The sequence below is a fragment of the Sinocyclocheilus anshuiensis genome, unplaced genomic scaffold (assembly GCF_001515605.1).
Source record: "Sinocyclocheilus anshuiensis isolate Anshui unplaced genomic scaffold, SAMN03320099.WGS_v1.1 scaffold206, whole genome shotgun sequence".
Taxonomy (NCBI): Eukaryota; Metazoa; Chordata; class Actinopteri; order Cypriniformes; family Cyprinidae; genus Sinocyclocheilus; species Sinocyclocheilus anshuiensis.
The window spans coordinates 2,091,809-2,113,508 of record NW_015542358.1 but is presented as its reverse complement, the minus strand read 5'-3'; the positions used below and the strand labels follow the sequence as shown (position 1 = coordinate 2,113,508).

Genomic DNA, 21,700 nt, shown 5'->3' with positions numbered 1-21,700 from the left:
TACGACTCCCATGTTGTGTCCAATCTAATTTCTGCACTGTTTCAAAATAAAAGTCTATTACTTTGAGAATCTTTTCATCTGTTGAACCGGTTCACAAATATTACTGGATTATGGATAATATTCGGTTATAAGAATAGTTAATAAATAACATCTTTAAAAAGCGACCTTTTATTCATGCAAATACATTTTAAATGAATTGTATTCATGTTTCAGGTGAATTCAAATTATATTTAGGCTTTACAATACTTTGTTTTTATGAACTGAAAATGTCAACAAACTGGGACCCATGAAATTTCAATAATTGCAATAAATAATTAATTGAAAATTGTGTCATTCTGTTAACTTACCTGCGAATATGGAATTATTTGGTTATTGTATTTTAGATAACCTGTCCAGGAGTGCATCTACCAGCCAAAGAATGTCTTCCTGCAGTGTTTCCATTACTGATCCTAGAGAAAATAAGGTTTGAAAAGGTGGAGTGATTTTATTACTCTATTTTAAAAAAGTTTTGAAAAGCAGACTCACTGTTGTATAAACTCTCGCCTTTTTCCTTGTAGCAGCCAAAGAATGTCTTCCTGCAGTGTTTCCATTACTGATCCTAGAGAAAATAAGGTTTGAAAAGGTGGAGTGATTTTATTACTCTATTTTAAAAAAAGTTTTGAAAAGCAGACTCACTGTTTTATAAACTCTCACCTTTTTCCTTGTAGATACTGAATTATTCCACCGATCCTGCAGCAACAGCAGAAATCCTGCAGTGTGAGATGCTGCTTATTTCTTTTTTCTCCTTCCTCTTTGCTTTTGCTTAATTCTGTCTTCCCTTGTGAAAAAGAAGTAGGCTTTAGCATGCTTTCCAAACTAAAAAGAGTACTTATTACAAAAAATAACATAGGCCTGCTTTAAAACAAACTACTTAAGTGTAAAACGAATGTTTATTACATGTTAATTGCAATTAAATAATTGCAAGTGTATTATAGTTCATATAAATTTATATTAATATCAATTAGCTGAACTTTAGAATGTTTTTGACCCACTTAAGTAGGCTACGTCTTTGTAGTTACATAACTACTATTGTCTTTGAAATATGATTAAAGTTTTTACTGACAAGCATTTATGGTAAACTAAAATATACGTTAATGTCATTCCTATTGAAACGTGGATGTCATGTATTTAAATACATTTGTAATTACACGTTTGTAAGGATGAATTTGCAATTTAGAGTATTCAAATGTTAACTGTAAATGTAATATGAAATAACATTACAGCTAAAATGTTTATTAAGTACATGTGCTTTCGTATGTTAGTCAACACATCAAAATACTTCTTTAAAGCATGATCAAATATTATTCAAAACAATTAAAGTAAAACTTTTAATCTGACATCGTAACAAAGTACTCTTTTTTTTTAAATGTACTTAAGTGTGTTAAGAAACATCATGAATGTCTACTCTCTTTAAGTAGCACACTTTAAGTGGCCTTTCAGTTGAGTCATATTTTAGTATATGCAAGTGCATTTTTTAAATATACTTTTAAGATTTTAAGTGCACACTCAAATACAGTTAAGCACACTTCTTATCACACTTCTTATGTACTAGGGTTATTTTAGTGCGTTTCTCCTCTTCAAGTGAAACAGTGAAAATTGAACTCATTCAGTTGATTCCTCCAGGTACAGCTGATATTATTTCTCAGGTGTTATTAAATTATTCATGTTGCAGATTGAAGAAAATGTTATTTGCTTTTGAAATTCCCTTTTGCAGCTGGAGAAATACTGGCTAGTTTTGAAGAAGATGCTCGAAGTTTTCTTTTCCCAGAACCAAAGCTTGTCCCATCTTTCTCTGGAGTAGAGAGAGAGGTATTAATGAAACGGCATCCCACTTTCCCTGTAAGTGCGTATTTATCTACCGCACTAATTGAATTGATTTGCTTAAACACAACAATAATGAGTTTTTGCATTATTACAAAAAAAAAAAAAAAAAGTTTTAAAATCGATTGATTAATTTCAGGGTATCGCTCCAAGATTAGAGTTCTCCACAAAGACAACATTCAGTGAAATCTCCAGTGACAATGGTTTCCTGACTGTTCCTGTGGTAAAAAATACAGATTTTGAAATGCAAGGTTTTAGCTTGATTGCTTTATAAAGTTTTGTAAGATGCTTTATTGTCTTTAGAGGGCAATGACGAGAAAAACCTCCAAAAAGGCACGGAAACAGGGCAGCACCTCATCCCGAAGACATCTCTCTTTTGCTCCATGCAGTCAAAGAGAACATCACGACAGAGATGAGGTATCAGATGTTCCTCATTTGTGACCCTGGACCACAAAACCAGTCATAAGGGTCAATTTTTTTAAATAGAGATTTATACACCATCTTACACAGCTGAATAAATGAGCTTTCCATTGATGTATGGTTTGTTAGGATCAGACAATATTTGGCTGAGATACAACTATTTGAAAATCTGGAATCTGAGGGTGCAAAAAAATCAAAATATTGAGAAAATCGCCGTTAAAGTTGTCCAAATGAAGTTCTTAGCAATGCATATTACTAATCAAAAATTAAGTTTTTATATATTTACGGTAGGAAATTTGCAAAATATCTTCATGGAACATGATCTTTACTTGATATCCTAATGATTTTTGGCATAAAAGAAAAATCTATAATTTTGACCCGTACAATGTATTGTTGGCTATTGCTACAAATATACCCCAGCGACTTAAGACTGCTTTTGTGCTCCAGGGTCACATTTGTGCTTTTTTTTTTTTTTGACAGACAGGACAGCAGTAAATACTTGCTAATATGCCCTTGTTAAAAAGAAGTACACTTTGGTAAACTTTTAAAATAGCAGTAATTGTATAAATAATATATTTTGAAATTGCATACTTAAGTTTGAATTAAATGCAATGTTTTTAGCCAGTTAATTGCATGTTATTTGCAATTAAATAAAAATGTATTATAATTAAAATATATATCAAATGCAATTAGTTGAATTTAAGAGTGTTTTTGACCCACTTAAGTGGGAAATAAGTGCATCTTTATATGCAATTTCATTATTATTTCTAATGACTTTGAAATATGGTTAAGTGTACTACTAAATGTACTGACAAGCATTTATAATAAACTACATTATACTTCAATGCCATTTGTATCAAAACCTGTATTTCAATATTTTTGTAATTACACATTTGTAATCATAAAGTTGCAGTTTAGTATATTTAAAATATATTCACTTTAAATGTAATATCAAATGAGACACTACAGTTCAGTTATGATAATAAAGTACTTTACATGTGCTTTAGTATGTTAGTCAACACATCAAAGTAAATGTACTTTAAACCATGACAAAAGATTATTAAAACATAGTGAAAAAACAGTCATCAAAGTATCTCTCTTTAAGTACACTTAAGTGGCATTTTAATTCATTAATATTACAATATCTGCAAGTTAAGTTTTTTTAAATATACTTTTATGATTTGAAGTACGCTACAAGTACAATTAGGTGCACGTCATATTAAATAGAATTAGATGCACTTCCTTTTCATCAGACATGGTCCACATGTTGAGCAGAAATAAATACATAAATATTTTTTTCCTCTAAACAAAGACTTGAAACATGGACCTTGATGCTCTGCAGGGTTACAGTGATGTTAAAATGGTTCGAGATCCTGGCTGTTGTGTTTTTTTTGATGAATTAGTGATGCCAGCAGAGGGCACAGCAGCTCATTGTAGGATCAAGACCATTAAACACTTTGATTCCAGCTCCTGAAGGTGTGTGTGTGTGTGTGTGTGTGTGTGTGTGTCTCTGTGTGTGTCTCTGTGTGTGTGTGTGCGTGTGTGTTTGACCCCTGTAGGTTCAGAGGTCACGTGAACGGTCCTCTTCCCATTATTCACCCGTCTGACAGAAACTCCAGATTAAGGAGTTTGTCACTGCATCAATCAAAACCATCAGGAGAATCAAATATGAACACTGTAACACTCTTCATGCAATTTGTCAAATTGGTCCATGCTGTGGATCTGTATAAGATTTACACGAGTTCTCTGAAAAGTTTTGTGATGTGTGACAGGACATATTTTGTTTAACCAACAAAATGTTAATCGGTAAACCAGACTATGCTATTTATTCTTCAGGAGACCAAAGAAGAAGCTATTCCAGACCTCGGGTTTGTTGTGTATATTATTCGTCCCTCTCTATACTATACACCAATAAACAAATAATACTGATCTGGAAGTAAATAAGATTAACTAATAGATAAATCAGATAATCTAGATTAACTAATAGATAAATCAGATGAGGACAACCCTTGTGAAAAAGAAATACTCTTTAGCATATACTTTCAATAAGAGTACTTATGGAAATAAAATACTTTAAAATACACTTAAGTGTGAACATACTGTAACGTTTTCAGACACTTAACTGTGTTAGTTGCAATTAAATGGAAATGGATTATAGTTTAAATGTACTGTAAATATTTTGTCATTGTCATTTTATATTTACTTCTATTGTTTTTGAAATATAGTTAAAGTGTGTTGTCATGTATTTAAATATATTTGTATTTACATATTTGTAATGAACATGCAATTTGGTGCATTTAAAATATATATTGCCTTAAATGTAATATTGAATAACAGACTACAGATAAAATTATAATCAAATATTTTGTGTGCTTTAGTGTGTTAGTCAACATTAAAATAAGTCTACTTCTCTGAATCATGACAAAAGATTATTGAAACATGATTTAAAATTACTTGAAAGTAAAACGTTTAATTTGATAACATTACGAAGTGCACATTTTAAAAGTGTACTTAAGTGTGTCCAGAAACGTACCCCCGGTTTCATAGACAAGGCTTAAGCCTAGTCCCAGACTAAAATGAAAATCTGAGCTGTTTTAACTGAAAGAAACTTGCACTCACTGATCTTAAAATATATCAGTGCCTTTGTTTTGTCTCAAGATGCACACCACATGTTTTCTTTAAGGCACATTTATAAAAAAAATACTTAAATGTCCTAATTGAACTATGGCCTAATCCTGGTTTAGCCTAAACCCCATCTGTGAAATCTGTCATTAAAATGCCCTCTCTTTAAGTACACTTAAGTGGCCATTTATTTCATTACTTATATATTAATTGCATTCTATAATCTGTAAGTACAGTGTTTTAAGATATACCCTACAAGATCACATTCAATACAATTAAGTGCACTTCTTTGTCACAAGGCTATTTCGACCTGCATATTCTCTTGTTTTACTCATGAAGATCTTGTTGCCAGACATGAACTGCCACTGCACTCCATTTTTCAGATGGCTGATGAAGACTCTTCAGACACAGACGATCTCCTTGACTACGCAGAGGAAGTGGGCCGTCATCATTCCCTCATGGGATATGAGGGATCTTCCAAACACTCCAGTATGGAGGCACAGAGGCACAATGGGTATGTTTGTGTCTGTGTTCCCCAGGTAGAGTTGCATGAATGGATTTGATTGATGTTTTTTTGTAGAAAAAAACCGACTCAGACTTTCCACACCACATCCATGCCATGCAATCTGAAGTATACTTCATGTTCATAGCAGTATGAGTTGCCTATGAGTTGTTCAAATCACTGACCTTAAATATGAGCAAAATGAATAGTGATGTCTTTTTTTTTATTTATTTTTATTTTTTTTAGATAGATGACGTGTTGTTTTCTGCAGATCTCTCTTGGGTTCTCCTGACCTGTGGGAGGAAGTTCAGGAACGGGTTCAGAGCCTTTTAACATCTCCCAAAGCGGTTCAAAGACTAGCCTGTGTGAGTACCACTCAAACAAACACACATGCTCCCGTTTTTAATGAACGCTGTGGAATGTTATGCCCATCGTGGGATGGATCATTCAGCCTCCTCCGCCTCTGTTTGTGATGTCAGGGTGCCACCGACTCTGAGATAGACGAGGTATTGACACGCAGATCTGTTTTGGCCCACTCGTGCCCGTTCTAAACAACCAGCGTGTGCTATAAGGAAGTGGTACGTTTGTGCTTATGTAATGGCGAGTCTTTAAATATAATAACAGTTTTCTCATTTTGGGATATTTATTTTGTTTCACTTTAACATAATTTTAAAAAGAGTACCTATTATTATGGAAAGAATGTACTTAATTGTGAACTGAATGTCATGTTTCCAGAAACTTGCATGTTAATTGCAATTAAATGAACATGTATTAGTAGTAAATACAGTGCACAGAATGACCAAAAATTTGACTGATGGTGATCTTTGACCTTGACCACCCATGTCACGCTTACCTTTGACCTTGCATAATCTTGGGGGAATATTATGGTCTTTGTCCTTTTTTCTGGCATTTCTCGGTTTTCCCATGACCTTTCATATCCTCTGGGGTCGATTTTGACATTTTCGACTTTACATACCTGGAGTTTCCATTTTTGACCTTTGACTTTACATATCTGAACTCCCCAGGGCCGCTTTTGACCTTTCATACCTGGACGTCCCATATCTGTACAGCACGTGTTTCGCACCGGTTTCATTTCATTTCAGAGATTTTGAAAGTTCAAAGGTGAGCGCAACATGGGTGGTCAAGGTCAAAGGTCACCATTAATCAATTTTTTTGTGATTCTGTGCTCAGTATTTACTACTTATATTATAGTGTACATTTATATCACACACAAACTTTTTGACTCACTTAAGTAGGCCTAAAATTCATATTTATATATAATTTTATAATTCCTTCTATTGTCTTTGAAATATGATTAAAGTACTGCTGAATGTTCTGACATGCATTTATGATAAACTATAATATACTTTGTCATTTCCGTTGAAACTTGTATGCCTCGGATTTGAATATATTTGTAATGAAGTTGCAATTTAGTACATTTTCTTTAAAGCATGACAACATATTACAATTATAAAAACATGATTTAAAATGTAAAGTAAAATGTTTGACATTACTACAAAGTGCACTTTTTAAAAGTGTGTTAAGAAACATGATACGTTAAGTGAAATTTATAAAATTATAATAAAATATTTTACTTGTGCTTTAGTGTGTTTGTCAACACATTAAAAAAAGTGTACTTCAAAGCACGACAAAAGGTTATTGAAACATGATTTAAAATGACTTTAATGTAAAATGTGTAATTTGATAACATTACAAAGCGCATTTTTTAAAAGTCTGCTTAAGTGTGTTCAGAAATATAGTCATTAAAATGCCCTCTCTTTAAGTACACTTAAGTGGCCTTTTATTTCATTAATATTATAATATCTGGAAGTACAGTTGTTTAAATGTACTTCTTAAGGTTTGATGTGCACTAGTTTGTATTCAATACAGTTAAGCACACTTTTTTGTGCACAAGGGCTGTACAGACTCAGCAGGTATTTAAAGATGGTTCTTTTTATCCACAGATAAATCAGAGGACTGTGTGATTTCCTGTGGCATTGCATCTTTTTCCATTCAATTATGAGTGTGTGTGTTTGTAATTGTGTTTGTATTGCAGCTTTGAAATGAAACAGTATATTTCTAGTGTTTTTGGTGGTTTTTAACCCTGTTTCTGGAGGCCCCCAACTGTTCACACCTGATTCAGCTCATGAGCTTCTTAGTAGAAACACTTGCAATGTGTGTTTCAGTGGAGACAGAGAGCAAAACGGAGTCTTCTGACACTTAAAATAGTACATGTGCTTTATATAACCCTCATAACAAAAAAGGTTGGCTCCCTTGTTGAGCCGTGGTGCAGCAATAGAACATAGTTTGGTTTGAGACCAACTCGGCAAAAAAAAAGAAAGAGAGATAAAATCATCAAAAGTGGCAAATCAGTAGTGCTTTGATCACGTCCTTTCTTCTTCTTTTTAGCATTTTTATGCAAATGCTGTTTGTTCATTAGTAATTAAAATGAAATACCTGCTTTAGTTGATTGTCAACTTCAAAAGGCTTATTCTGTTTATATCAGGGAGCCGCAGGTGTGTTTTGTCTATGGCATTTCCCTTTGAGTATTAAACGAAGAACAGTTATCTATCTGTCTTATCTAAATATATAAAGTGAAAAAATAAATGGAAAAAAGTCAATTCAGGGATTTTTTCAGGTGTTGACATATTTGTCTTTATTATTTTGTGGATACACATACAGTACTTGTTGAATCATACAGTATGACTAATGGTGTGCTTTACAGTGTTTATTCAGTTTCAGAACCTTAAACGCAGACCATTAATGCTTCACATTGATCATTTTCTCTCATTTTTGATGAAACCCAAAGTATAAAGAAATGAAATACTGTAAAAGAAGGTTCAAACTGGCTCAATGGCAGAAATTTGGCACTGACAACATCATCGGTGCGGTCTTTTCAAAATATTCCCCAGAATAGCTCTGATTCAACAACAAAGGAAGAAAAATAATGAATCAGTGGCTTGCTGAAGAAACTATTAAGGCTTGCCACCTTCAATATCTTGACAAAATAATTGTGTACAAAGGATCTGATTTTCATTCCAAAGGCCATTTCTGTACCCCACATCACGTCCTTATCATGCAACGTTTGTATAAAAATGTTCCCCTTCATAATAACACATTAAATTTGGCACAAACCTGAAATGAAAGACATGCAAAGCTCATAAACATTTGGCTTTCAATAGCAAGTGCAAATAACAGGACTGGCAACATTTCACACGTTACTGAATTTGAAACTTGAACATAATTTGCGAAGAAAATTTTTGAAAGCGGATTTCGATAACCTTAAAATCAGCATTTTCTGAGTATAATAACATCGGCTAGTTAGCAACATGCGAACGTTACACTAATCTGACGGGTTTCTTTCAAACCGATGCGCGATATTGCACGGAGCTCCTTCTCAAACACACAAACACGAAAATCGCCTACTGCTAAAAAGCTATTCGTTAGTACAAAACCAAAGGAAACAACCGCCGTTAATAAAAAGAAAACAGCAATTTGCATAATTCATGGCAACATGTTAATGAACTGTGGAAGCACAGTTTTCTCTCAGTCTAGCGCACGCACACGTAAGTTCAAGAGCACGGTTGGGAAAATGAAGGAAGGAGAACCGCAAGGGCAGGTTATGCTAATGTCCGCACTCAATCATGTCCTCGCTAATGACTTTCCGTCCTAGTCATGGCACTGGTTTTATGAATGGCTCCTAACTCTCTGAACTCCTTTCACGCCGTCACATGTTCAGCAGAGACCGCCGCGCGCCTCTAGAACTGCGAGGTCTCGGTGAAGGAAATGGCGTCACTTTTGTCGATGGTGAATCCACCGTTGACGTAAGATTTCTTCTCACACTCGTCGTCATCCAGCGTGGTCTCCAGTGCGAAGGGGTTGGCAGCGTCCACGTCTGAAGTCAGGTCCATCCTCTCTAGTTCTCGCTTTGACAGCTTCTGGACTATTCCAGCGCCGTAGGCGTCTCCCAGCACGTTGATCATGGTACGGAAGCGATCGCTGGTTTGATGGGAAAAAACAATGTAAACTTCACACTATAGCAGCTATAGGGTTTTAGCAGCCATCACTCCAGTCTTCGTGCCACATGGTCCTTTAGAAACCATATACTTCAAATCATGTCAGAAGTTCATATTTAAGAACTCCTAGGACACGGGTGTCAAACTCAGTTCCTGGAGGGATGCAGCCTAGGAGGTTGCTGTGATTTTGCCAAGTAAGACATGTTCCTGGATCAACATTACTGTCTGGATCAACATCACTGTCCAAAATACAGACTTAACCCAATCCCTACCCCTAAACCTAACCTTACCCATAATTTATTCCTAAAATCAGAGGGAAATGACAGCTGATTAACAAGGGTGTAGAAGCACCTAACCCTGATTGTAAGCCTAAAACAGATATTTCCTGAAAAGTTATCTCTCAATTCTGATTGGTTAATTGGAATGTTGTTCCTGGATCAACAAGGATGTTGATCCAGGAACATGTTGTACTTGGTGAAATCACGCTCACCCAGCCTAGGAAGTGTGTATTTATGAGTTAGGAAGTCGTAATTACTATGTCAGGTGTGTTGAAGTCATTTGGTCTGAGCAAGATTGAGGCTTGTTTCCGTCACACAATAAAAAAGCCTTTTCATCTCACAATTAAGATTTTTTTTTCTTTAAATTGACAGATATAAAGTCAGAATTGCGAGATATAATGTCAGAATTGCTGGCAATTCTGAGGGAAAAAGTCAGAATTGTGAGAAGTTACGTTAGTTTTTAACTCCCAATTGCAAGAAAAATTCCAAATGTTGGGAAGAAAAGTAGTAATTATGAGATAAAAATTTGTGATTGCTTTGTTATTTTTTATTCCGTGATGGAAACAAAAATGTAAACTCAGAATTCTGATTTAAAAAAGTCAGAATTATGAGATATAAGCTTTATTAAATTACCAAATTATATAAAGAATTATTATTATAAAAATAAAAAAGCAATCACAAATTTTTATTTCACAATTACTACATTTCTTCCCAAAATTGTAAATTTTTGTTGCAATTGCAATTGAGTTTATAACTCACATAACATCTCATTTTATCTCAAGTTATATCTTGCAATTCTAAGTTTACATTTCACAATTCCGACATTTTTTTCTCAGAATTCTGAGTTTACATCTCAGAATTGCAGGAAAAAAGTCAAAATTACCTTTTTAATTTTTTTATTCCATGACAGAAATGGGCTTCCATAAGATGCCAATGTACCTTTTATACAACAAAACAAAACCTACCTATACAAAATGTGCAACAGTGAGTTTTTCCATTTATATATGTTCTATCGTAATTGTACAATATTATCATATTTCTTACATGCTTAGATAAAAGAGATTATTTATTTTTAATTTATAGTTTATTGTAAATGAAAAAAAACATTGCATCCATCCATCTGGCATGTTTTCTCATTGACACGCCCCCAACTCACGGCTTATAGAAAGTTCAGAGTTTCCCACTTGTAATTACGATTTTGCAGTGACATTCATGTGCGTTAAGGCCCGTTCACACCAAGGACGATAACTATAAAGATAACGATAAAGATATAGTTCTAAAAATCGTTCTCAATATTAAAGAATAGCAGAGTCCACACCGCAACTATAACGATAAAGACAAAGAGAAACGATATCGTTGGAATCACTTTCAGAACGATTTTTCTCCAGCTGATGAACGATAAAAAGTTGATAGCCAATCAGAATCCATCCTGGTGTAACGAGCTTGAGAATTTAAAGCTGTGCGCTTAGAATAAACAGACGATACCGTTCGCTGGTGTGGACGCTAATATCGTTATCTTTATAGTTATCGTTCTTGGTGTGAACGGGGCTTTAAACTCATAAATACAATTTTTCCAGACATGACTTGAATGCACCATTTCTTTCAGCCCTGAGTTTCCGAGTTGGGGGCATGTCAGTAAGAAAATATGGCACAATGTATGCAGTGTCTGTATTGACTGTAAATTTGTTCAAATGAATTCAATTAAAATAAAAACTAGCAAAGTGGCATGTACAAAATATGACAGTATTGTAAAATTACGATAGAATATATAACGATTAGATTTTCAGGACCTTCATAAAGTGAATAAAAACATAAAACAAAAACACACCCAATGTGCATTCATTATTCATCTTTTTTTTTAGATGTCGAGCTAAAAAATCTTGAACTTTTTGTAGTTAAAAAGTACTTCGCCATCTTGCCCTGACCAAAGTGATTTAAACACACCTGATTATGCAATTACAACTTGCCAAGTCGTAAATACGAACTTTCCAGGATGACAACCAATAGATTGCTGCAGGAATTATGTATTTTTGTAGGCCAAAACCCAGAAACGACTTGGCACGACTTCTGGTTCCAGTCAATGATTTTTTTTTTGGTTAAATGCTTGTCATAAGGTCTATGGTGAAAACAGGCTCAATGTATTTTCACATTTCATTCTACGGCATAAAATACACCAGTAAAACCCGAGTAATATATATATTTAAAATAAATTTTAAAAATATTGAAAAAGGAAGTTGCTAACAAATGGCTAAATGGGACAACGTTAAACGTCATCACAATGAACAGGTAAAATACTTAATAGGTGCAAACTATTCTAACTCAAACTTTCAGGGAAAATGTAAAAAAAAAAAAAAAAAGACCGCGAAGGGTTGTGAGAAACTTAATGGTGGTGACATTGAAGTCATGTGACCGTGGTGTAGCTCATCTGTAGCCTACGTTTAGCTTTATACTTATGTCAATTGTATTTAAGCATAAAAATTCAATTGTTTTCATTTTGTTGGCGTTTATTTTCTGCAACAATCCAAAAGCCAATGGAAAAATCCTATTGGGTTTTTGTCATGGGAACCTGGGTGATATGGGTTGACCTACAAAAATACGTCATCACTACTGTGTCACATTAATTAAACCCATAGACTGTATAAAAACATGGACGTAGTGTCCGTGACGTCACCCGTAGGGTTCCGAAGATAGTTTTTAAAGCTCAAAAGTGGGCGGAGGCGGCTGTCGCCATCTTGGCAGCGCATCACCGCGCGTCTCTCCCGGATAATCGATTAACATGGGGAGTCTATGGGATTGACTCCCTTTTGCAGCCAGCCTCTAGCGGCCAGTTGACGAATTACAGTTGAAGTCACTTCCTTGTTGGCTTCACGAGAGAGAGCGGGAGGTTGCCGCTCGATTAAACCTGACACTTTGGTCATGAAAACCAGATACTTACAGCAGCCAATCGACAGCGACGATGAGGGTGACATCAGTGGCAGGAAGGCCCACTGCTGTGAGAACTATCACCATGGTTACCAGTCCAGCATTTGGAACACCTGCTGCACCAATGCTGGCGACTGTTGCCGTGATACTACGGAATGAACGTTTAAAAAAAGCATCATTCGGGCCTTCGTCCTTCATGAAGCCACTTAACTCTATTATATCACACCAATTGGCTTATATCCCACTTACCTAATGGTAACAATCTGGCCAGCGTCCAGGTCGTAGTTGTTCAGCTGAGCTATGAATATAGAAGCAACAGCTTCATACAGTGCAGTGCCGTCCATATTGATAGTCGCACCAACTGGAAGGACGAAGCGAGTGATTCTCTTGTCGATCCTGTTGTTCTCCTCTGCGCATCGGAACGTGACCGGCAGAGTGGCTGAGCTGATACAGTGAAGACACTTGTTATTGCAAAATAGCAGTTTTCTTTGATTGTTGTGGATTTAAAAAGTCTGTTTGTTCACGTAAAACATCTAAAACTGGAATGACAGGTCTTCAGGAGCAGGGCTGAGCAGCCTTGCTATAAAAAGCTCAAAATAATGATCAAAACACAACACCAAAGGCTGCTTCTCAGATTTTGTAAAAATAAGTATTCATAGCATTTAAACAAATGTATGCCTTTTGCTTGTGCGGAATCTATTGGGACACTCAAGTCCCATCTAAAATGTCTGAATTTATTGCATTAAAAAACTAAATGTTATTTTGTTTTGAAATTGTCTTTAAAAAAAGTTCACATTATTTTCTTAGTTTTATTAAAAAATAACTAATTAAGTTTTATATATAAAATATCCTAAATATGTTCTAAGGATCAGAGGTACACTTTAGCATAGTTTTAAAAAGAGGACTTGCTGTGGAAATATTACTTTAATGAAAATGTATTAGATTTTAAATTTATATTACATGCAAATTGGCTGAACTTTAGTGAGCTTTTTGACCCACTAAGTACATCTTTATACAGTATGTAGTTTCATAATGAATTATTTTTGAAATATACTGCTGAATCTACTGACAAGCATTTATGGTAAAGTCATTTCTGTTGAGACTTGAATGTCAACTATTTAAATATTATTTTTTAATTGCACTTTTGTAATAAAGCTTGCGTTTAAAATATATTTACATTAAATGTAATACTGAATACAGTTAAAATAATACAGGTAAAATGATAAAGCTTTACGTGTGCTTCAGTATGTTAGTCAACACGACATACTTCTTTAAAGCATGTGAAAAGCTTACTTTACATTTGATATTATTATAAAGCATATTTTGTTCAAATGTACTTAAGTTTATTAGGAAACAGTCATTAAAATGCCTCTCTTTATGTTCACTTAAGTGGCCTTTTATTTCATAAATATTATATTATTATCTGCATGTACATTTGTTTAAAAATATAATTTGAAGCTTTGAAATACACTACAAGTGCACATGCAATAGATTTACGTGCACAAGGACTGACTCACAAGGCTTTCCAGACTGTAAATCAGGCCAAAAAAAAAAAAAAGTTTTGTGTGAATTTGTTGTGTTCATAATGACTATAATCTCTATTAGTGTGTGATCGTCAGTCGTTTAGTGTATACAAGTTCTAGTTTTTCTCTGTACCCATTTACAAACTCAGCAGCTGTATGATAGACAGTGTTTTAAGTTGTGTGTAGTGTATTCCAGCCTTTAGTCAATATACCAGTGCTAAAATATTCATCGACTCACCTTGAGGAAATCATGAGAGCTGTTAGCAAAGCCTGTGCCATTCCCAGAGTGAAGGTGAATGGATTCTTCCTCACAAACACAAAGTAAATCAGGGGGAGGAATACGATGGAATGGATGGCTAGTCTGTGAAAGGAAAACATATTTTAAAACACAACCCATTGTGCATTATCATAAGCAATGAACATTAGAATAGAATAAAAACGATCTTTGTAAAATATTGCTTTAATTTCAGTGGAACTAAAAAGCTGTTTGGTGTTATTTAACTCCTTCCCCACCAAAGTTTTTTTTTAAGTTGCGAGCCACCGCCAGCATTTTTTATCATTTCACAGCCCCAGAATGTTCTGTTGTATGAATATCTGAACATGCAATATGTCAAAAGAAAAAACAGAGCCCAAAAACAAACAAACAAAAAATATTCTTGCTTATTGCATTCTTTTTTTATCCACTCTTGAATATCTGTAAGTTTCATAAAAAAGTAACATTTTGAACAAAAAGCTGAGAAAATTGAAATTCAGAATGCTGGTTAAAACATAGATGAAGATGATCGCTTCCATCAATGAAAATTTCATTCGGCGATGTTAGGCAGTTTTGATTTATTTGCTGTTTAATGTTTGATGGTCGTGTTATTTCACATACTGTATGCATCTGCTTATGTATGCGATCGCTTGTTTCTGCTTCTTCTTCACTTGTGTTTGATCCAGACGGACGTTCAGTTCTCTATCAGAAGATGTGTAATAGCAACTCCTACCTTAAATCAGTGAAAACACGAAAAGCCAGAAATTTCCATCCATGGCGCGTTGCCTCGTAAATTATGGAAAATTCCGTCAATGGCAGGGAAAGAGTTAAAGGTATAGTTCACGCAAAAAATGAAAATTACCCAAAGACTTACTCACCCTCAAGCCATCCTGGGTGTATATGACTTTCTTCTTTCAGACAAATACAATCGGAGTTATATTAAAAAATTTAATTTTCAATTTTGGGTGAACTATTCCTTTAAACAGTGGTTCTCAAAATTTTTTACTCCAAGGCCCCCCTCCAAAACACGCTTCTTCGGCGAGCATCCATAATAAAACACTTACTGTACATTAATTTTGACAACTACGTGAATATACTGAACTTTGTTCAAGCAGAAATATGTTACAGTGAACGGTTTGTTTGTGCATTAATAATAGCGGATGAACGTGCGCCTAATGTACGACTCCTGTATGTCACTATAATCGTCTTTTCCTTGATTACAATCTTCATCCATCAAAACTTTACTAGCGCAACACTGGTTTGCTTTATCCAGTCAAGAGCTGTAGTTTGCGCATCATATGCTCATGAAGCGGTCGGGTGTTTTGAGCCACTGTTCAGTCTGTTTTTCACACAGCGTGATGAGAAACCGCTTGAGCTGTTCAGAAACTCATAATATTACAAAATACATACACAGAAAGAGAGGGGGTGCTGTTATTTATTTATATGTGGCATTGGACCACAAAACCAGTCATATGGGTAAATTTTTTTGAAATTGAGATTTATACATCAACTGAAAGCTGAATAAAAAAGCTTTCCATTGAAGTATGGTTTGTTAGAATAGGACAATATTTGGCTGAGATACAACTATTTGAAATCTGGAATCTGAGGGTGCAAAAAATCTAAATATTCAAAAATATATAAAAATATATAAATATATAAAAAATCATCTTTAAAGTTGTCCAAATGAAGTTCTTAGCAATGCATATTACTAATCAAAAATTAAGATTTTATATATTTACGGTAGGAAACAAAATATCTTCATGGAATATTATCTTTACTTAATATCCTAATGACTTTTGGCATAAAAGAAAAATTTATAATTTTGACCCTTACAATGTATTGTTGGCTATTGCTACAAATATACCCGTGCTACTTATGACTCGTTTTGTGCTCAAGGGTCACATATATATTTTAATTTATTTAACTTATTAATCATGAAATTATTAAATTTATTATACTTGAATTTTAAGTTATCTCGTGCACCCCCTGGAGAATCACTGAGCCCCCCCCCCCAGGGTTGAGAACCACTGCTTTAAAAGCATCCTATATTTTTCCAAGGTCACTTGGATTTATATCCTCTCTATTCGTAAGAGCTACACTGTATTCTGTTTGACTCAGCAGTGTGCTTTCAGTTCATTCCACACGAGTGCAGATGGCATTTGTTTAACTGCAGCTGCAGAATCTCCTGACTGATGTTCGGTCGCCTTTATCACTCAAATTAGTGGAAGTTTGGAGTTTATGAAATGTATAGTACGCACATCTGCAGCTTGAGCAGTTTTAAATGTCCATGGCTCTTATCTGTGTGTGAACAGAGCCGACAGTAAATCTGCTCCTCTGCTAATCAACAAGAGAACATTAAAGAAGCTTGTTCACCCGCTGAGCACCGTCACCATGTACAGGCCCATCTTCCTGAAGATCTCCCAGTCGTCCACCTCCATGATCTTGGCAGCAATTAGGAACAAGATGCCAATGGGCATGTAACTGCCAGAGAAAATTCATTACATTTATAATCAATATTACTCATAATTCCAATAAACATATTTATTGGCTGATGTATCTTCCTACATGTTTTTTCAACTGCATAACTGTAATAAAAAATAACTGTTTACATTTTCTTAAGAAAAAAGTGAGTCGTGCTTCTTGTGGGTGGTTGCTAGGGTGTTGCTATGTGGTTTCTAGGGTATTCTGAATGGTTGCTAAGGAATTGCTATGTGGTTTCTAGGGTGTTGCTATGTGTTTTTTAGGGTATTGTGAATGGTTGCTAAGGAATTGTTATGTGGTTTCCAGCGTGTTACTATGTGTTTTTTAAGGTATTCAGAGTGGTTGCTAAGGAATTGCTATGTGGTTTCAAGGGTATTCTGAATGGTTACTAAAGAATTGCTATGTGGTTTCAAGGGTATTCTGAATGGTTACTAAGGAATTGCTATGTGGTTTCAAGGGTATTCTGAATGGTTGCTAAGGAATTGCTATGTGGTTTCAAGGGTATTGTGAATGGTTGCTAAGGAATTGCTATGTGGTTTCTAGGGTGTTGCTATGTGTTTTGTAGGGTATTCAGAGTGGTTGCTAAAGAATTGCTATGTGGTTTCTAGGGCGTTGCGATGTATTTTTTAGGGTATTGTGAATGGTTGCTAAGCAATTGTTATGTGGTTTCCAGGGTGTTGCTATGTGTTTTTAGTGTATTCTGAATGGTTGCTACGGAATTGCTATGTGGTTTCTAGGCTTTTCTAGGTTGTTGTTATGCAGTTTCTAGGATATTCTGACTGGATGCTAGATTGTTGCTATGTGGTTTCTAGGGTAATCTAAGTGGTTGCTATGTTATACCTAGAGTGTACTAGGGTGGTCTCTAGGGACTTTCTATGTAATAGCTAGTGTATTCTGGCTATTTATACCTAGGCTTTTCTAGGTTGTTGTTATGCAGTTTCTAGGATATTCTGACCGAATGCTAGATTGTTGCTATGTGGTTTCTAGGGTAATCTAAGTGGTTGCTATGTTATACCTAGAGTGTACTAGGGTGGTCTCTAGGGACTTTCTATGTAATAGCTAGGGATTTCTAGGTGGTTGCTATGCAGTTTCTAGGGTACTCTGGGTGGTTGCTAGGGAGTTAAGTGGTAGCTAGGGAGTTCTCAGTTGTAGCTATGTGGTTGCTAGAGAGTTGCAATGTTGTTGCTAGGGTGCTTTGGGTGGTTGCTAGGGAGTTGCAGTGTGGTTGCTAGGGAGTTGCAGTGTGGTTGCTAGAGTGTTCTGGGTGGTTGCTAGGGAGTTGCAATGTGGTTGCTAGGGTGCTCTGGGTGGTTGCTAGGGAGTTGCAGTGTGGTTGCTAGGGTGCTCTGGGTGGTTTCTTACTGACCCAGGTCAATAGAGCCCATCCTCAAGTCTGAGTATGAGCAATAATGACAGTGATTCTCGCCTGTAAGGTGTCAGAACTAACCACATAATAATCTGAACGAGTCTCATGGTGGCCTCATTCAGAGCATCGAAGAACTCCAGCAGGATCCGGCCCCTTTCTCCCATTTTGCCGATGACCAGGCCGAACGTCACACAGAATACGATCAGACCGAGAACATTAATGCCATCGGAATATGAGCCCACAATCTTGTAGTCTTTGGTCAAATTCTACAGCAAAAAGAAGCCAAAAATCAATACATACATTTTCCATTCTCCATCTTTACCATTCATTTACTGTTCATCTTTCTCTCACCTGTGCAACTGTTGAAATAATGGTGGTGAACGGTGGAAATGTAGTCATGTTACTTGTACTTATGTTGGTTTTCGATGGTTCAATCTCTTTGCGCTGCGTCTTATACTAAAACACAGATGATGTATATTTAAACTAAATAGTATATTTGCATGACTTAATATAAGTTAAAACTGTGTATTTTACCTGCTGAAAACAGGCTTGCACAAGATTTTCAGGAAACATATTCCTATGAAGAAATGAGATAAACAAACCACTTGGTTAAAGTGATTGAAACAGATTCATGATCATATTATTGGTAACACTTTAGTTTAGAGACCAATTCTCACTATTAACTAGTTGCTCACTAGCATGCATATTACTAGCATACTGTCTGTTTATTAGCACTTATAAAGCACATATTAATGTCTTATTCTGCATGACCATATTTTAGATCCCTTAATCCACCCCATACCTAAACTAAACAACTACCTTGCTGACTATTAATAAGCAGCAAATTGGGAGTTTATTGAGGCAAAAGTCATAGTTAATAGTGATTATATTATATTATATTATATTATATTATATTATATTATATGGACATGTAAGCCATACCTAAAATGGTCATGTCATTGCACAAATTTGTTATTTATTGCAATAAATGTCATGCATTTTTAAGTATTCCTTAAAGGGGTCATGAACTTAGAAACCAAAATTCCTTTGATCTTTTGACATATGAGGTCATTGGACTATAAAAACATCTTGTAAGTTTCAGAACTTTCTCGTTAGTCTAAAAACAGCTTATATTGAAGGCAGTCTGCCAAAACGACAGCTTTTGGAATGTTCTACTCTATGATGTTATAGTGTGAATAAACACTGCCTCCGCAGATGAAGATCAACGCCTGCTTCTACATCATTTTACGATTCGTTTACAAACAAGGCACAATTCAACGCAGGGTTTTCAGAAAGATTGAAACTAAAAGACGATGCTGTGCCAACTATATTAGATCCGACAGTAATGTCGCAAGTTCGCAACACAAGTGTGAGTAACTGTTTTCATTACATGGTCACTATTGCTTTGTCTCTTCTTACAGATCGCTTGATACGTATTGAGTTTTTTAATGCGTTTTTGACCTAAATCACAGCAGCGTTTACTTCGGAGTCTACAATCCGCTGGCCATGCCTATTCAAACAGAGCGCTCTGATGAGGGGAGTTAAAAACAGCACAGAAAATACCTTATTACTTCTAAATTATGATTTTTTTGATGTAAGTTAAAAATCTTGATAACATTATTAGTGGATCTCAGAGAACAGTACAAAATAAAAAACAAAGTTCATGGCCCCTTTAAAGGGATAGTTCACCCAAAAATGAAAATTAGCCCATAAATTACTCACCCTCAAGTCATCTTAGGTGAAAATATCCATATTCAAAACGTAATAATCACTTTAATGTAGCTTGCGCTCACTGTTGTACACTGGAAGCAGTTCTGGGAGGATGACGTATGGAGGTTGGCTTTGCACATGCGCTGCTCAGAAGTGACGCAAGCGGAAACGCAGCGGAGAGATCAAAACAACGGTCACTAATTAGAAGTACAAAACGAGGATTTGTAAAGAAGAATGTCAGAGGATTTCGATATAAGTATAACTCCGACTGGATTCGTCTGAAAGAAGAAAGTCATATACACCTAGGATGACTTGAGGGTAAGTAATTTATGGGCTAATTTTCATTTTTGGGTGAACTAACCCTTTAAGTGTTCAAATATGCATATTATGCATGCATATTACGTATTTTTGTATATTATTATCTTTCATACAACATAGGTAGACTGAGGTGTGCGATTTTTACCTAACTAGGTCCAGTAAGGTGTCAACAGTGGTCACATTCGGAGTGCTTCCTGCTCTCTCGATATTATCAGCACTCTGAGACACTCCGGGTTTAATCGTCGTCACAAGAACGATTCCTTTTAAGCACAACATCATTGTTAAACAATCACAATTTATGTCTTTAAAGCTTATTGATGCCATGTTTACGTGACTCACCAAGAATGACAGCAATGATGGTAGTGGAGAGGTAATAAACCACCGCACGCAGACCGATCCTGCCCGACACCTCAGAGTCCAGCGCTGCCACTCCTTCACAAACAAGGCCAGAAGTTATGACTACTTATTCATTCTCCAAAGAACACACTTGACCCACTTAACAATGCCAACAAAGAGTGTTAAAGGGGTCATCCGATGCTACATGCACTTTTTCAAGTTGTTTGAACTGAAATGTATGTTGGCAGTGTGTGTACACAACCACCCTATAATGATAAAAATCCACCCAGTGTTTTGTTTTTTTATCTACTAAAATCTTTACCCCTTTCTCAAATCGAGCCGATCTCAGATGATCTACCTACCCCATTCTACCTAAATGCGTTTATGTTCGCGCGAATCATTCGTGATCCAGCTTCACCTACAGAAGAAGTGAGTGTAAGGTTTTTTAATGAATCTTTGCAAATCGCCTTTCCTAATAATGTGCTAATTTATGGAAGCCCGTTTCCGTCACTGAATAAAAAATAAAAAAAAGGTTATTGTGACTTTTTTTTGAAAAAAAAAGGCAGAATTGTGAGATATAAACTCGCAATTGCGAGTTATAAAGCAGAATTGTGAGTTTGTATTATGCAATTCTGAAAAAAAGTCAAAATTGTGATAAAAACTTGCAATTACCTTTTTTATTTTTTATTCAGTGGCGGAAGCGGGCTTCCACATAGAAGGTGAGTAAATGATGACAGAATGTTCATTTTTGGATGAACTATCCCTTGAAGGAGGGAGTCAGAATTGCGAGATATAAAGTCAGAATTGCGAGATATAAAGTAAGAATTGCGAGATATAAAATCAGAATTGTGAGATATAAACTCGCAATTGCGAGTTATAAAGTAAGAATTGCGAGATAAAAACTCGCAATTCTGACTTATTTTTCTCGCAATTCTGACTTTTTTTTCTTGAAATTCTGACTTATTCTGAGTTTATATCTCGCAATTCTGACTTTATAAGTGAAGTGAAGTGAAGTGAAGTGAAGTGAAGTGAAGTGACGTGACATGTGGCCAAGTATGGTGACCCATACTCGGAATTAGTGCTCTGCATTTAC

At 35.4% G+C, this 21,700-nt stretch overlaps 1 protein-coding gene and 1 pseudogene across 1 annotated transcript in view; one reads left to right on the top strand and one right to left on the bottom strand.

Moving 5' to 3' along the window:
- The first annotated feature begins 383 nt into the window (after positions 1 to 383).
- On the top strand, positions 384 to 6,004 carry LOC107691869 (spermatogenesis associated 6-like protein; annotated as a pseudogene).
- Positions 6,005 to 8,075: 2,071 nt separating this feature from the next.
- Positions 8,076 to 21,700, bottom strand: part of LOC107691854 (excitatory amino acid transporter 3-like) — a 20,222-nt gene continuing 6,597 nt past the window's right edge. The window contains exons 3-12 of the mRNA XM_016490678.1: positions 20,611 to 20,703; positions 20,417 to 20,531; positions 18,778 to 18,820; positions 18,595 to 18,699; positions 18,325 to 18,509; positions 16,770 to 16,877; positions 14,382 to 14,504; positions 12,870 to 13,064; positions 12,634 to 12,768; positions 8,076 to 9,403 (exon numbers count right to left, since the gene is read on the bottom strand). Of these exons, the coding sequence (XP_016346164.1) occupies positions 9,163 to 9,403; positions 12,634 to 12,768; positions 12,870 to 13,064; positions 14,382 to 14,504; positions 16,770 to 16,877; positions 18,325 to 18,509; positions 18,595 to 18,699; positions 18,778 to 18,820; positions 20,417 to 20,531; positions 20,611 to 20,703 (1,343 nt within the window). The 3' untranslated portion in view covers positions 8,076 to 9,162. The remainder of the gene's footprint in view (positions 9,404 to 12,633; positions 12,769 to 12,869; positions 13,065 to 14,381; positions 14,505 to 16,769; positions 16,878 to 18,324; positions 18,510 to 18,594; positions 18,700 to 18,777; positions 18,821 to 20,416; positions 20,532 to 20,610; positions 20,704 to 21,700) is intronic.